General features: G+C 36.6%; 1 protein-coding gene across 5 annotated transcripts in view; it reads left to right on the top strand.

Moving 5' to 3' along the window:
- MRE11 (MRE11 homolog, double strand break repair nuclease) overlaps positions 1-14,605 on the top strand; it is a 72,471-nt gene that overhangs the window by 14,233 nt on the left and 43,633 nt on the right. For all 5 annotated transcript variants that reach the window (XM_070473701.1, XM_070473699.1, XM_020895466.2 and 2 more), the window contains 5 exons: positions 2,755-2,842; positions 4,185-4,326; positions 7,945-8,059; positions 12,398-12,583; positions 13,192-13,363. In XM_070473701.1, the coding sequence (XP_070329802.1) occupies positions 2,755-2,842; positions 4,185-4,326; positions 7,945-8,059; positions 12,398-12,583; positions 13,192-13,363 (703 nt within the window). The remainder of the gene's footprint in view (positions 1-2,754; positions 2,843-4,184; positions 4,327-7,944; positions 8,060-12,397; positions 12,584-13,191; positions 13,364-14,605) is intronic.

Genomic DNA, 14,605 nt, shown 5'->3' on the forward strand with positions numbered 1-14,605 from the left:
TGGAGAGAAGAAGAGCCTTGCGCACTATTCAGAATGCCAATTTATGCAGCCACTGGAAAACACTGGAGGTTCCTCCTCCAAGATGGAACCACCATGTGATCCAGTAATTCTCCCTCTGGATATATATCCAAAGGGAATGAAAACCATATCTTAAAGAGATAATCTGCACTCCCACGTTCATTGCAGGATTATTCACAATAGCCAAGATAAGGCAGTGGTGGCAACAGTGTACATGTCCATCAGTGGAAGAATGGATACACATGTAATATATATATATGTGTGTGTATATGTAATACATACATGTTAATCAACTGTGAGAAGAGACATCCTTTCCTCTGAGACAACATGCATGGACCTTGAAGTCTTTATGCTAAGTAAAATAAGTCAGAAAAAGAGACAAATAATGTGTAATATCACTTATATAGTATAGGAAATCTTAATTCAGGGCCAGGGTGTTGGGGGGAAAGTGGAGATGCTGGTCAAAAAGTATAATTTCAATTAAAAAATGATTACATTTCTAGGATCTAATATACAGCATAGTATTAGTTATAGTTAATAAAGTTTCTAAGAGAGTAGATCTTAAATGTTCTCACTAGAAAAAGGAGATGGTAACTGTGTGACATGCTGGCAGCTGTTGAAGGGAGTGTGTGTTAAGCTTATAGTGGTAGGTAAGTTACAGTGGTTATCATTTTGCAGTATATAAATATATCAAACCAATTTGTATACCTTAAAGTAACACAATGTTGCATGTCAATTATACCACAATAAAGCTGTAAAAAAGTATATTATAATGCTACAATAATAAAAAATGTGGTGTGACTCATGAATTGATAAGCAGATAATTGGAAGAGTATAGAAGTTCCAGAAATAGCTTCAGTACATGTGGGAAATTAGTATTTGATAAAAGTGGTGTCACATATCTCCAGGAAAATGTAGCTTATTCAATAAAAGAACTAGAGGAAACTGTTAAGCACTTTTTAAAAACCTGGATGTGGAAAAGACTTTTCTAAGTATTGCACAAATCCAGAACCCATAAAAGAAAAGATTGATGCTTTTGTCTTTGTAAATTTCTGCATGGCAAGAACTGCCCATGGATGTCAGAAGTCCAGGTTCAACCAGAAAGAACATTTTTAATTCATGGCAAATTAAGGTCTAATTTTCCCAATAGATAAATAATTTTTTCAAGTCAGTTAAAAGAATTTCATGAGTTAATAAAAAAATAAGGTAAAGAATATGGACATCCTTCACTGAAAAGGAAATAATGACATTTAAACGTATTAAAAGAATATGAAAGATACGAGATGAAGTATACTGAGATATTTTTTTCTTGTAGGATTTATATACATCAGTAATTCTCAGTCCTGGGTGTGTATTATCTTTTCCTCAGAATCTTAAAAAATACTGATGCCCAGTCTCTAGGTCAGTTAATCTCCCTGACTGTGGCTCAGACATTGGCTGATCTTCAAAGATTCATAGAGAATTTTGCTGTGCAGCTAGGGTTTAGAACCACTGGCATAAGATTGAAGAAGTTTGATCATATATTGTACTAGTGGAGTAAGGGGAAATGGTCTCATGCATTGCCATTGTATTATATGTAAGTTATGCCACCTCAATGTGGGGAAATTGGCAGTAATCAAATTTACAAGTGTAGGTGTACTTTTTGACCTGACAGTTTCCTCCTAGATAATTTCCTATACTCTCACAAGGGCACCTTTGTACAGGATTACTCACTGTAACCATTTGTGAAACAAAAGACTAGAAATGGCCTAAATGTCCATTGATAGGTATCTACTTCAACACATTATAATAATCCATACAGTGTCTGGCTAAAAAAAGCCACAAGGAAGCTCTTTATATACTGATATGGAATGATTTACTACAAAGCATGTTAAGTCATAAAGGCAGGGTCCAGAGGTCTGTATTGTGCTGCCAGTTGTGGAAGAAGGAAAATGTATTTGTTTTACAGATTTAAGATATTTTTGCACAGATAAAGTAGAAATTGCTAGTGTCATTTCCTCTGAGAAGAGGAGCTTGGTGACTAGGGACAGGAGTAGTGTGAAAATTTGTCATACAAGTAGGGAGTGATAGAACTGGAACTTTTTTTTTTCCATTTATTTTTATTAGTTGGAGGCTAATTACTTTACAGTATTGTAGTGGTTTTTGCCATACATTGACATGAATCAGCCATGGATTTACATGTGTTCCCCATCCCGATCCCCCCTCCTGCCTCCCTCTCCATCCCATCCCTCTGGGTCTTCCCAGTGCACCAGCCCTGAGCCCTTGTCTCATGCATCCAACCTGGGCTGGTGATGTCTTTCACCCTTGATAGTATACTTGTTTCAATGCTGTAGAACTGGAATTTTTAATCAAGGTCTTTTGTATTTCAGAGTAGTATTTCTTCCTCTCCCACTTCTACAGTTCAAATACAGACCTTACACAAAGACTTCCAAAATTTTGAAAGCCTATTAGCTTTTTATTCAGATAATCAAATCATTTGTACAGGTCACAAGCATCATATACTGTAAGGTTTTCTTTTTAAGTGCAGTACTTTGAGATCTTTTCAGACTTGAATTATTGCCTATGATTGATTTTTTTAATTTTTAAAAATTTTTTTTTTTAAAGCTCCAAACTAGTAGTCATCTGCCAACTTAGATCATCCAGTTTGCCTGTAACTGTATTAAGTTTTTGGAGGAGGAAAATAGAGGAAAGGGCTTTTGTCTCTTACAGAAACTTTTTCTTTCTTTCTTTTTTAAGGTTTCCGTGGGTGAACTACCAAGATGGCAATCTCAACATTTCAATTCCAGTATTTAGTATTCATGGCAATCATGATGATCCCACAGGGGTAATTATTGTGTTCTTAAAGTTTGTTGAAATTTTAGAAATTTTCTGTTTAATTTCTCTACGGAAAACATTCTTCCACTTCTTCCCAGCAACTTTTAGTCAGATTGACTCAGAGATTCAAACTGACTTTTTGATATTCATATACGCTTTTATACTGCTTTTTAGATATGTAAAAAAATCTGAGATAATAATTGATGTGTGAGATATGCTTTTATTTCTTGAGTACCAAAGTTAGCAATAAGTAACTAGTAGAAGGAATAACATTTAGGAATAAATAAATGTTGGGAATAACCTAACATTTGTATAATACTTTACAGATTACCTGGTGCTTTTATCTCAAAAATCTCACTGTAGGAAATAATTGTTTCATGAACAGTTTTAAATTTAAATTAGAGCATCTTATTTTGTTTGATAAGAAAGTACAGACCATCTTCAGCTTATGATGGTTTGACCTAAGATTTTTCAACTTTACAGTGGTGCAAAACTGACATGCATTCAGTTGAAACTGAATTATGAGTTTTGATCTTTTTTTGCGCTAATGATTTGTGGGAAGATAACTCTCTTGTGATGCTGAGTAAAGACAGTGAGGCCCAGCTCCCAATCAGACACCCAGCCCAAGGGTAAACAGTTGCCACACTTAGAACCATTCTGTATGTGTATGTACCTTACAGCCATTCTGTTCTTCATGTACACTAGATTATCCAGTAAACAATACATGATACTCAGTACTTTATTGTAAAATATTTATACTTTTTCCCAATTCATGTAAGTGTTCGCTCATGTAAGGCTCACGTAAGTGTTCTGAGCATGTTTAAAGTAGGCTAGGTTAAGCTATGATTTTCAGTAGATTAGGTACTTTAACTACATTTTTTACTTAGTATTATCAATTTACTATGGATTTATTGGTACATAAATCCACTGTAAATCGAGGAAGATATCAAATAATAGGGATCCTAAAATAATCTCAAAATATAATTTTATTTTTTTCTGGTCATTAATATATTATAAATCACTATTTAGCTAGTCTTTTTTTCCTCACCTCTTGAGACATCTGCTTAATATGACAAATAACTGATTCTGTAGCTGGTTTTATTTTTCAGTGGACAAGACATGATAAATTTTGATGAAACGTTCACTTTGCATTTAGCATGTGATTCTACTCACAGTGATAGAAAAAAGGATAGCACATACTTTACTATTGTAATCTTGTTTTGACAAGGTACTATCTTCATCTAGGTTTTTATAACTGCTATATAGAATATACTTTTAATAAGTAATAACATGATATGCAGATTATTTATTTTTAGATATTCATTAATATTCTTTGACAATATTTTGCATAGGCAGATGCACTCTGCGCCCTGGATATTTTAAGTTGTGCTGGATTTGTCAATCACTTTGGACGTTCAATGTCTGTGGAGAAGATAGACATTAGTCCAGTTTTGCTTCAAAAAGGAAGCACAAAAATTGCTCTATATGGCTTAGGTAAGATGGCTTTATATTACTATTTATGTTGGTAAATGTTTAATTATTTAAGCAACTAGGAAATCAAATTCTGAAGTTCACTTTGTTGCTGTTTGGAAGGAAGTGAGGCAAATCTAGTTATTATTTATGGGTGACTTTAAAAAATGTTGCAAGGTTTTGGTGGACATTTTTCATTATTTTATAAGCACCAATATGGCAAAGAATCTGCCTGCAGTGCAGGAGACCCAGGTTTGATCCCTGGGTCGGGAAGATCCCCTGGAGAAGGGAATGGCTACCCACTCCAGTATTCTTGCCTGGAGAATTCCATAGACAGAGGAGCCAGGCAGGCTACAGTCCATTGGGTTTTAAAGAGTCAGACATGATGGACCGACTGATATTTTATTGCATTTCAGTAGTCCTTCGGATTTGTTTTTAATAGCAGTTCGATGAAAAAATATTTTTCCCTTAGTATCTATTGTTTATTTTTTCTTTCTTTTTTTTTCTTTTAGACTCAGACAAGAATCGTGAACATCACAATTGTAGAGTAATTTAGAAAAACTGCATTTTGATATTTTGGAAGTCTTTGAAAGGTTTAAAGTTTCACTGTCCAATACAGTAATCATGTGATTACTGATATCAGGCACTAGAAAAGTTGCTAGTCTAAATTGAGTCATGTTATAGGTATAAAATACATATTAGATTTCAAAGACTTAGGCAAAAATGTAAAATACCTTACTCAGATATTCGGTTAAATAAAATATATTAAAATTAATGTTACCAATTTCTTTTACTTACTTTAATGTGGCTACTAGAAAATTAAAAATTACTTATTTGGCCTGTTTTGGTGGCTCACATGATATTTTTATTAGTGCTAGTTTAGAACTGTCATCTACAGTGCTCAGAAAATTTGCTTTATCAACTTCTGTAATTTATTTAGTTTCCAGTAGGTAAAAACTTGTTTGCTAGGCTTTATTACATGTGAATGGAAGACTATTTTTATGTTTGTTGTTCTTTAGCCACTAAGTCGTGTTGACTCTTGCGACCCCATTGAGTTCTTCCTTCGCTATCTCCTGGAGTTTGCTCAGATTCATGTCCATTGAGTAGGTGATGTTATCTAGCCATCTGTCCTCTGCTGCTTCTTTTGCCTTCAATGTTTCTCAGCATCAGGGTCTTTTCCAATGAGTTGGCTCTTATCAGGTGGCCAAAGTGTTGGAGTTTCAGCTTCAGCAGCAGTCCTTCCAGTGGATATTCAGGGTTGATTTCCTTAAGGATTGACTGGTTTGATCTCCTTGCAGTCCAAGGGGCTCTTCAAGAAAGTCTTCTCCAGCACCACAGTTTGAAAGCATCAATTCTTTTGCACTCAGCCTTCTTTATGGTCCAGCTCTTACATCCATACATGACTACTGGGAAAACCATTTTCAGCATGCGTTCAAAGTGTATTTTTTGTGTCTTCATTTGGTTAAGTTCAGTTTGATATTTGTTATATGAATATAATAGTTTTATTGTTTTTGAAGTGTATCATTTAGTCTCTAAATTGTGATTGACTCTTTGCGACTCCATGGACTGTAGCCCACCAGGCTCTTGTATCCATGGAATTCTCCAGGCAAGAACACTGGAGTGGGTTGTGAATTCCTAAGGTATTATAAAAATTATACTTCATGTTAAACCAGTTTTAAATTACCCCAAGGGAAATTGAGAAAAAACTCACTCTGTAACTAATGTCAACATAGTTTTCATTATTTTTTGAGTGATTTTAGTATAATAGAAGCCTTAGTACTCATTTCTCTTTGTATATGTTTTTAAAGAATAATTAGGATGGATGGTTTATTTAAATATTTTCTGTAGGAAGTGTAGAGTCTTTGCCCAAGTTACATAATTTTGCCAACAAATAGAAAATCATCATGGCAATCTCTATTTTAGAGATACAGAAGATGAGATCAAAATATTATGTCTGATTTTTGCAAGTGATAGAGCAGGAAGTAAAATACACTTGAAAAAAAACTACTGATATTTCAATCACTGTAATGTTAGGGATCATATCTGAAGAAAATGATTGATCCTCACACTTTCAAACCAAGGACAGACCCCATTATGCCTTAGTCACTGCCAGAAGCAAACTGCTTCCATCATCCCTTTTTTCCCCAAGCTCTCATCTCATCCTGTTCTATTTTCCTTAGCTGGACTCAGTCTCTACCCTCCAGCAGCTACTCTCACCCCAGCTGTATATACGCTGCTGCTAAGTCGGTTCAGTCCTGTCCGACTCTGTGCGACCCCGTGGACGGCAGCCCACCAGGCTCCTTCCACAGGACTCTCCAGGCAGGAAGGCTGGAGTGGGTTGCCATATGCTAGAACCCTTCTTAGCTAGCAGACTCCTCATATCCTCAGTCCCTGAAGGCTGCCTGTGCTCTGCCACTCTCAGTGACACTGGCCCATGAGGTTCCTGTGTCCTGTGCAGTTTTCTCCTGGCCTCTCACAGGCTTAGGGTCGAAGGGCTGGAGGGCAAGTCCCTGCTCTCCTTGCTTCTCGCTGCCACCCTCTGCCCTTCCTTTTCAGACACCCTTGAAGCTGACTGCCAACCGATAAACTACCCTTTCCATTACCTCAGTTTTCTTACCTGCTTACCTTCCAATTTCGTCAGGGTTCTCAGTGCTTCTGCAGCTAAGGAGATCAACCTTCTAATGCCCTGGATTTTCATGTCTTGCCTTTTTTGTCCCAGTCATACGTTCCGCCATCATTTCATTGGCAGCACTAAGAGTTCTCTCTGGAAGCTAGACGTCTTCTAGCTCTTACACTTCTGCAGCATCGGCTTTTCTTCCCTAATCACGCCATGAAGTGAGTCCTCCCACTGATAATTGCCTTCTTAGCATCCTGACTTGTTTTCCTTTTATAGTATTTTTTAAAGTTACAATTTGCATGTTTATTTTCATTCACCTCTACTAGACTAAGATGATCCTTGGGGAATTAGGAGGAGTTATTTAAAAGTCATTAAGTTATTTAAAAGCACACTGTTTTTATTTAAAAGCATAATATACATAAACTTATTTTTAACTACATTTTAAAATCTCACCCCTTTTAATGTCATTTCTGTGGATTTTACAATGTATATGTTAGATCAAAAGTACACATAGAAAAAATAGAGTAGAAAACAATATTATTAAAAATTTTAATAAGACTGTGAGCATAGAAAACATTTTTATTCTCCATTTTCTAGATTTTGAAGGTAAGTATGCTTGACATGGAAAACATTCTTTGAATGCAATTAACTGCTCAGCAGGTTTCCCCGGTGGCTCAGCAGTGAAGACTCCCCCCTGCCAATGCTGGACACTTGTAGGAGTCGCGGATTCAATCCCTGGGTTGGGAAGACCCCTGGAGGAGGAAATGGCAAACACTCCAGTACTTGCCTGGGAAATCTCACGGACAGAGGAACCTGACCAGCTACAGTCCATGGGGTCAGAAAGAGTCTGACATGACTGAGCGACTAAACAACTGCTCAGCAGCTGTCAGGCATGAACTTGGAACATTTTCATTTGTGAATAATGATATCAGATTTCAAATATCTCTCTGATAGGAAAACAAGATACTCAGAGAAGCACATAATTTAGAAGCATAACTTTTTAAATAATGTAATGTCTATTTCAGGATCCATTCCAGATGAAAGGCTCTATCGAATGTTTGTCAACAAAAAAGTAACAATGTTGAGACCGAAAGAAGATGAGAACTCTTGGTTTAACTTATTTGTGATTCATCAGAACAGGTAAAAGTTCTGTCTCTGAAAATTCTTGAGTCAAATATTGAGGTTCCCCAAATCTCTGTTTCTAAGCTTACCTATATTTTAGTAAAGGGCTCCTTATTCTTTGAAAGCTGTCAGTGCAGGATCAGGCAAACTTAGATGTGCATTGTGTGACTGCATCTTTAAATCATTTTCAATATATATTCATACTTAATAATACAAATGAGTATTTCTAGCATATGGGTAAGGTATACCAAAAACCATAAAACGAATGCTCCTAAATTCAGAAGGAAGTGGAACATGAGCAGTACATTACCCCATGCCCTTTTCTGACCCTATCTTTTTCCACATACTTTAGAGGGAAGCACTGTCCTCACTTTTTATTTAATCTGTCTGTAGCTTTCTTTATTGTTCAGTTACACACTTATTCTTAATGAGTCATCTTTATTTGGTTTTGGTATAACTGGAACCATGCTTTATATTTTGCAGTTGGTTTATTTTTGTTCAACAGTGTGTTACTTCAAAGTGAAAGTGTCAGTCAGTAGTCATGTCTGACTCTTGTGACCCCATGACTGTAGCCTGCCAGGCTCCTCTGTCCATGGGATTCTCCAGGCAAGAATACTGGAGTGGGTAGCCATTCCCTTCACCAGGGAATCTTCCCAACCCAGGGATCAAGCCCAGGTCCCCTGCATTGCAGATGGATTCTTTACCACTGAGCCACCAGGGAAACCCTATGTTACTATGATTCATTTTGCTGCTTAACAGCATGACTCATTTTCACTGATGTATACATTTCAACTTTTTCACCTGTTGATGAGTGTTTTGTTAGTTCCAGATTTTTTAACAATCTTTTTGTTAGGAACATTCTTTTATTTTTTAGTATATGCTGTGCTGCTGAAGTGAGCACAGGAATATTCTTATACATTACTCCTGGTACATATATACAGGTGTTTTTCCAGGATATTAAATATAGATAGATCAGCTTTTTTTTGTTGGTAGTTTTAAGAAATTTAATCTGGTGGCAGGGTGCAAGGTTGATTAAAAGGAAATAGAGATTTGAAGAAACAAGATTTATTATATGATAATTATAGTAAAGTGTGAGATGGTAACAATAGTGGCAGTGAAATGATATATAAGGGACAAAGTTGAAAAGTTATTGAAAAGAGTCTGAAGGTATTTGGGGCCTGATTATATAATTTCTTTTTATTATTATTAAATAGTATTATTTATTGAAGAGATATTTATTGACTGTAGAATACTCTGGTACTTGTCCATCACCAGAACTCAGTGAAAGAAAGGTTTTAGGCTGCAGTGTTATGTTGCCTTATGTATATTCTTGATTAAACCCTGTGAGTTTCAAAGGAGGAAGAGGCCAGGGTTTTGATATGAGTGGTTTCCATGTAACAGACACGGAGTTTTCTCCTTCTCTTGCTGAGGGCTTCCCAGTTCTGGTATACTTTCTGCTTTCCCCAAGTAGGGATAAGTCAGAAGGAACGGTCATAAGCCATTCCATACCAGAATGAGAGGTGGAATGGCAGCATTGTTAAGGGGAATGGGTAATATAATGTTGGTATGGTTGGTAGCTGTTAAGGGTGTTGTTAATAATCTTGATCATTTGATTAAGGTGGTGCAGACCAGTTTTCTCCACTGGAAAGGTCACATCTTCTACTTTATAATAATAAATATTGTGGGAAAAATACATTGAGACTATGTGAATATCCTGTTTCCCCTTAGACTTTGGCCCACAGGCTTTAGCATCCACTGTTGCATCTTGTTTCCAGTAATTAATGCTGTGGTATTGTTTGTAACTTTTTAAATTTCCCTTATCCTTTCTCTAATTATTGACAGAAAGTCTTCTGTTAGGAAAATTTGTCATTCTCACTTATTTACTTATTCATTCCATTCATTTATTTATGTTACTATAGACTCAAGATATTCATTTTATTCTTTGAGGTACAATCCAGTATTAGCAGTTTTTGCTGTTGCTTACTTTGTTTCAACTCTGATCATTGAGAACTTTTTTATATTGGCTTCTGTGCTCTTTCAGCAAGCCCTCTTCCTTTTTGTTTTTTGAACTTTTTGAACATTAACCTTCCAGTCCTACAAGATGCTTCAGGCTCCTCTTGTATTTTTCTCCCAAGCCCAGGAATCAACTACTTCTCCAAGGAGCCCTAATTGCTTTCATCAGAGAGTGGTATTTAGAAACACAGATATGGCCACTAAGTGTGCTTACTGCCACTGCAGGTCTCCTTAGCCCTCATGACTAGAGTTAAAGGAATATATGTGTATTTATTAATCCATGCATACATGTCTGTATGTACATATGTGTTTGAGCAAACTTCCAGAGATGGTGAAGGACAGGGAAGCCTGGCGTGCTTCAGTCCATGGGGTCGCAAAGAGTCAGACACGACTAAGCAACTGAACAACAAACGTATGTGTTTAAAAAAAAAAAAAACAACCCTAGCACAAGTTCATACTGATTCGAATCCAGCCCTACAGCATTCATTTTTGTCTTCTCCCTTATTTGAGACTTCTTTCTCTAGTAGAAACCTGGATTATATTATCTTTATGTTTACTTATTTTTTAAATCTTAATTCACATATAAAGTAATTTCAAAATTGAGAAAATTTGCCAGCCAGGATTCAGTGTTTGTATATTATTTTAGTCCATAGCCTTACTATATCTAGTAAAAAACACCACTTTCTAAAGTTACTTAGGTCAATTCCTTTCCCTCTGCCCCTTCATTGTGATTATAATAGGTTTTTTTTGTAATGCTGTTAGGGTCATTTTTCACCTTCAGCATTCTTACATACTTAATATTTTCAGAGTAAGTATGTTTTCAGGGTCTTGTTAAAAAAAAAAAAAAACACCTGATTTTCTCATATTGAGCAAAAATTTTTGAGCCTTTTACACTTTATTTCCTATTTGCTTCTATATGTCAGTCAGTTTTCTTTTTCTTTCAGCGAAAGAAGGTAAACCCTAAACAGATTTTGTCATGCAAAATATTTCCACAAGGTTGTTCTAATCAGCTTCGATGTCATAAGTTAGAGTCAACCCACCATCGTAATTCTCCCTTTTCCAGTGCTCCAGGAAGGCACACATGCATCATGTTTATTTGAGTTATTCTGCATCTCTTCAGTCATTGTGATAGCATTATACATTTTTTACATAAAAGTGTTTTTTTACATAAACATTCCTAGATACATGAGCTTCTTTGATTTCACTTCCTGCTCTTCCATGCATTCATTCTGCTCAGCTACACTGGTCCCCTTGCTGCTCTTGAGCTCACATTCCCATGTCAGTGCCTTTGCCATCAATTCCTCCCTCTGCCTAGGTCTCAGGCATTCCTGGTCCTTCATCTCCATCCTCTGCTACTTGTCTCCTGTCAGAGAGGCCTTTCTGGACCACCCTGTGTATGACAGCCTCCCTTTTACATGTAACTTCTCCCTTTATTTTTCTATATAGCACTTATCACTATCTGACAAAACTTTATATAAAAGACATATATATATGTATATGTGTGTGTGTATGCATATACACGAACATGTTGTGTTATTGCTAGTTTCCCCCATTCGAGCAAGGACTTTGTTCGTTGCTATGTCTTCAGGATCTGGAAGAGACCTGGGAAACCTGACACACAATAGACTCTCAGTAAATGTTTGTTGAATGAATGAATGAATGTCGGCTTGCCTCAAGTGGATGCTGGTTGAAGTAGTTGAACACTTGTACTTAAATTCTCAGGGATGTAAATCAGTATTGTGGAAAATTTTTTTCTTGTCTTCCTCTCTTTGGGTTTTCAAATATCTTTTAATAATAGCAGCTAATCTAGGTATGAAATAAGGGTTTGAAAATCACATTCATACAATATTGTATTTAATATTGAAAACTCTTACATAAGGCAGATATTCTCATTATTTTAATCAGTAAAAGAAATATGTTAAAAGTGACGGGACGTATTCAGAGATTTGATTTGATTTTTTAAAGTTTAGGTTAAATTCACTGCCATCTTCTGTTTCTGTTTGGTGTACACTCAGACCAGTTTATAGGTTTTTACTCTTGCTAGAGCTCATGCTTTTCTGGCTTTCCCACAGGGAGAGTTATTCCTCTCTACCTTTTGTGACCTGCTTCTGTATAGAATTGACTGCTTTCTCTTTTGAGGCTTTTACTTGTCTGTGTCCTGCAAGCTTGTAAACCCTTTGAGATTAGGAATTAGATACTATCTTTGTATCCCCAACCCCTTGAATACTTTTTGGCTTACAGAAGGAATGTAATAAATCTTTAGTGACTGGAGAAAGACTTATTATGAAGTTTTTTTATATCTCTGGACATTTATGATACTTGTTTTTAAAAATCTTGGCATAGGAGTAAACACGGAAGTACCAACTTCATTCCAGAGCAGTTTTTGGATGACTTCATCGATCTTGTTATCTGGGGCCATGAACATGAGTGTAAAATAGCTCCAACCAAAAATGAACAACAGCTCTTCTACGTGTCACAGCCTGGAAGTTCAGTGGTCACTTCTCTTTCCCCAGGAGAAGCTGTAAAGAAGTGAGTAATGATTATATTTTCCAATTCAATTCTTAAAAATATTTGCCATAATAATCTGATCATCTCATAGGCTAAAAGTACTGATGGTGCTGTTATTTATATCATAAAGTTATTTATAAAGACTGATCATTCCATATATTGTTACTATTTTCCCAGATTTTAAGCTGTTTTCAGCAGAAGACCCCAGTGGTATTAATGATTTTGCTGTTCATTAGGCCAATTCAAGGCTAACATTTTTTATTAGTTAAATTTTATGTTAGAATGCTATAGGTAAGTTGATGGATGAGTAGATTTTATTCTGGGCAAGAAGAATGTTTACATTTTTTCCTGTGATACAACATTAAGATCAAATTACTAAAAGTCTTCCCTGGTGGTCCAGTGGTTAAAAATCTGCTTTGTAATGCCCAAGACACAGGTTTGATCCCTGGTCAGGGAACTAATATCCCACATGCCACAAAGCAACTAAGCCCAGGCACCACTAAACATTTTTTAAGGAGGGGAGGTTTTAAGGATTTTGTAGACATTAACAAATATGATAGTTTTGATGTGCACATCTTCCTGAGGAAATTTACAATGTGACTAGGCTTTCATTTCTGTCCTCATTTCAGACACATTGGTTTGCTGCGTGTTAAAGGAAGGAAGATGAATATGCAGAAAATTCCTCTCCGCACAGTGAGGCAGTTTTTCATGGATGATGTTGTTCTGGCTGATCATCCAGACATTTTTAACCCAGATAATCCTAAAGTAACCCAAGTCATACAGAACTTCTGCTTGGAGAAGGTAATTCTTCTAGATAAAGGTCAATTAAATCTATTTTAATTGAGAGGTTATTTACATTGAATTAAACATTTCAGTAGACTAGAGGGAAGACATTATGTTTGCTATATTCTCATGAAACCTTTAGGGAACCACTGTTCAGTAAATGAGTTTAGGCATATCGAAGTTTTTTTCTAAGTCTTTGAGATGGAAGAATGTTACATATAGAAGAAACTTTAAGCCCCCCTCCCCAATTCTTTCCTCCTTCTGAGAGACGTATGTATAATTGCTTTTCACTTTTTATCCTGATTTGATAATTTGCTCATTTTATTAATGAAAGCAGTAAGTTTGATTGGGGAATGGCAGGATACTATGGTAGATGAGGAGAACCTTAGCCTAGTAATCTCCCTCACACATCCTTTCACCCTGAAATCTACCTCCAGATAAAATCTTGAAATGTGTCTGCTAGGGCTTCCCTGGTAGCTCAGCTGGTAAAGAATCCTCCTGCAATGCAGGAGATCCTGGTTCAATGCTGGGTCTGGATGCTCCCCTGGAGAAGGGATAGGCTACCCACTCCAGTATTCTTGCCTGGAGAATGCCATGGGTAGAGGAGTGTGGTGGGCTACAGTCCATGGGGTCACAATGAGTCAGACACGATTAAGCACAGCACAGGGACCATGTCACTTCAGTGTAAGTCCCATACCTCCTCCCATGCAGATCACCATCCCTAAACCTCTGCAGAATTTCTTGAGCCACTTTGAAGTTGGATGAATGCATTTGATAATATGGAGCTTGACATCTTAATACAGTAAGTCTCCTATGAATGAACCTTCAAGTTGCAAACTTTGAAAATGTGGATGTGCGTTTGCTTGTCGCATCACTTAAATTAGTTCACATTTCTGGTGTACATTGTCACATGCATGCATCCTCTGCAAGTGGCTGTACTCTGGTACACTTTACTGTACTGTGCTATACAGAGGGCTTCCCTGGTGGCTCAGCAGTAAAGAATCTGCCTGCAGTGCAGGAGACATGGGTTTGATCACTGGGTTGGGAAGGTCCCCTGGAGAAGGAAATGGCAAGCCACTCTAGTATTCTTGCCCCTGCATTATGCATTAATGTTCAGGTCTTGGTTTTTGGGTAGAGTTGATAAAAAGAAACATACTTTTGTAGAATATATTCTTGTGCCTTTTTGAATGTCACACTTAAATAAGGAGTGTATTCTACTAAGCAATTTCCCTTCAGGTTAACCTGGCCCTATGTGCTTTT

Source organism: Odocoileus virginianus, chromosome 10 (assembly GCF_023699985.2).
Source record: "Odocoileus virginianus isolate 20LAN1187 ecotype Illinois chromosome 10, Ovbor_1.2, whole genome shotgun sequence".
In the NCBI taxonomy this organism is placed as follows: Eukaryota; Metazoa; Chordata; class Mammalia; order Artiodactyla; family Cervidae; genus Odocoileus; species Odocoileus virginianus.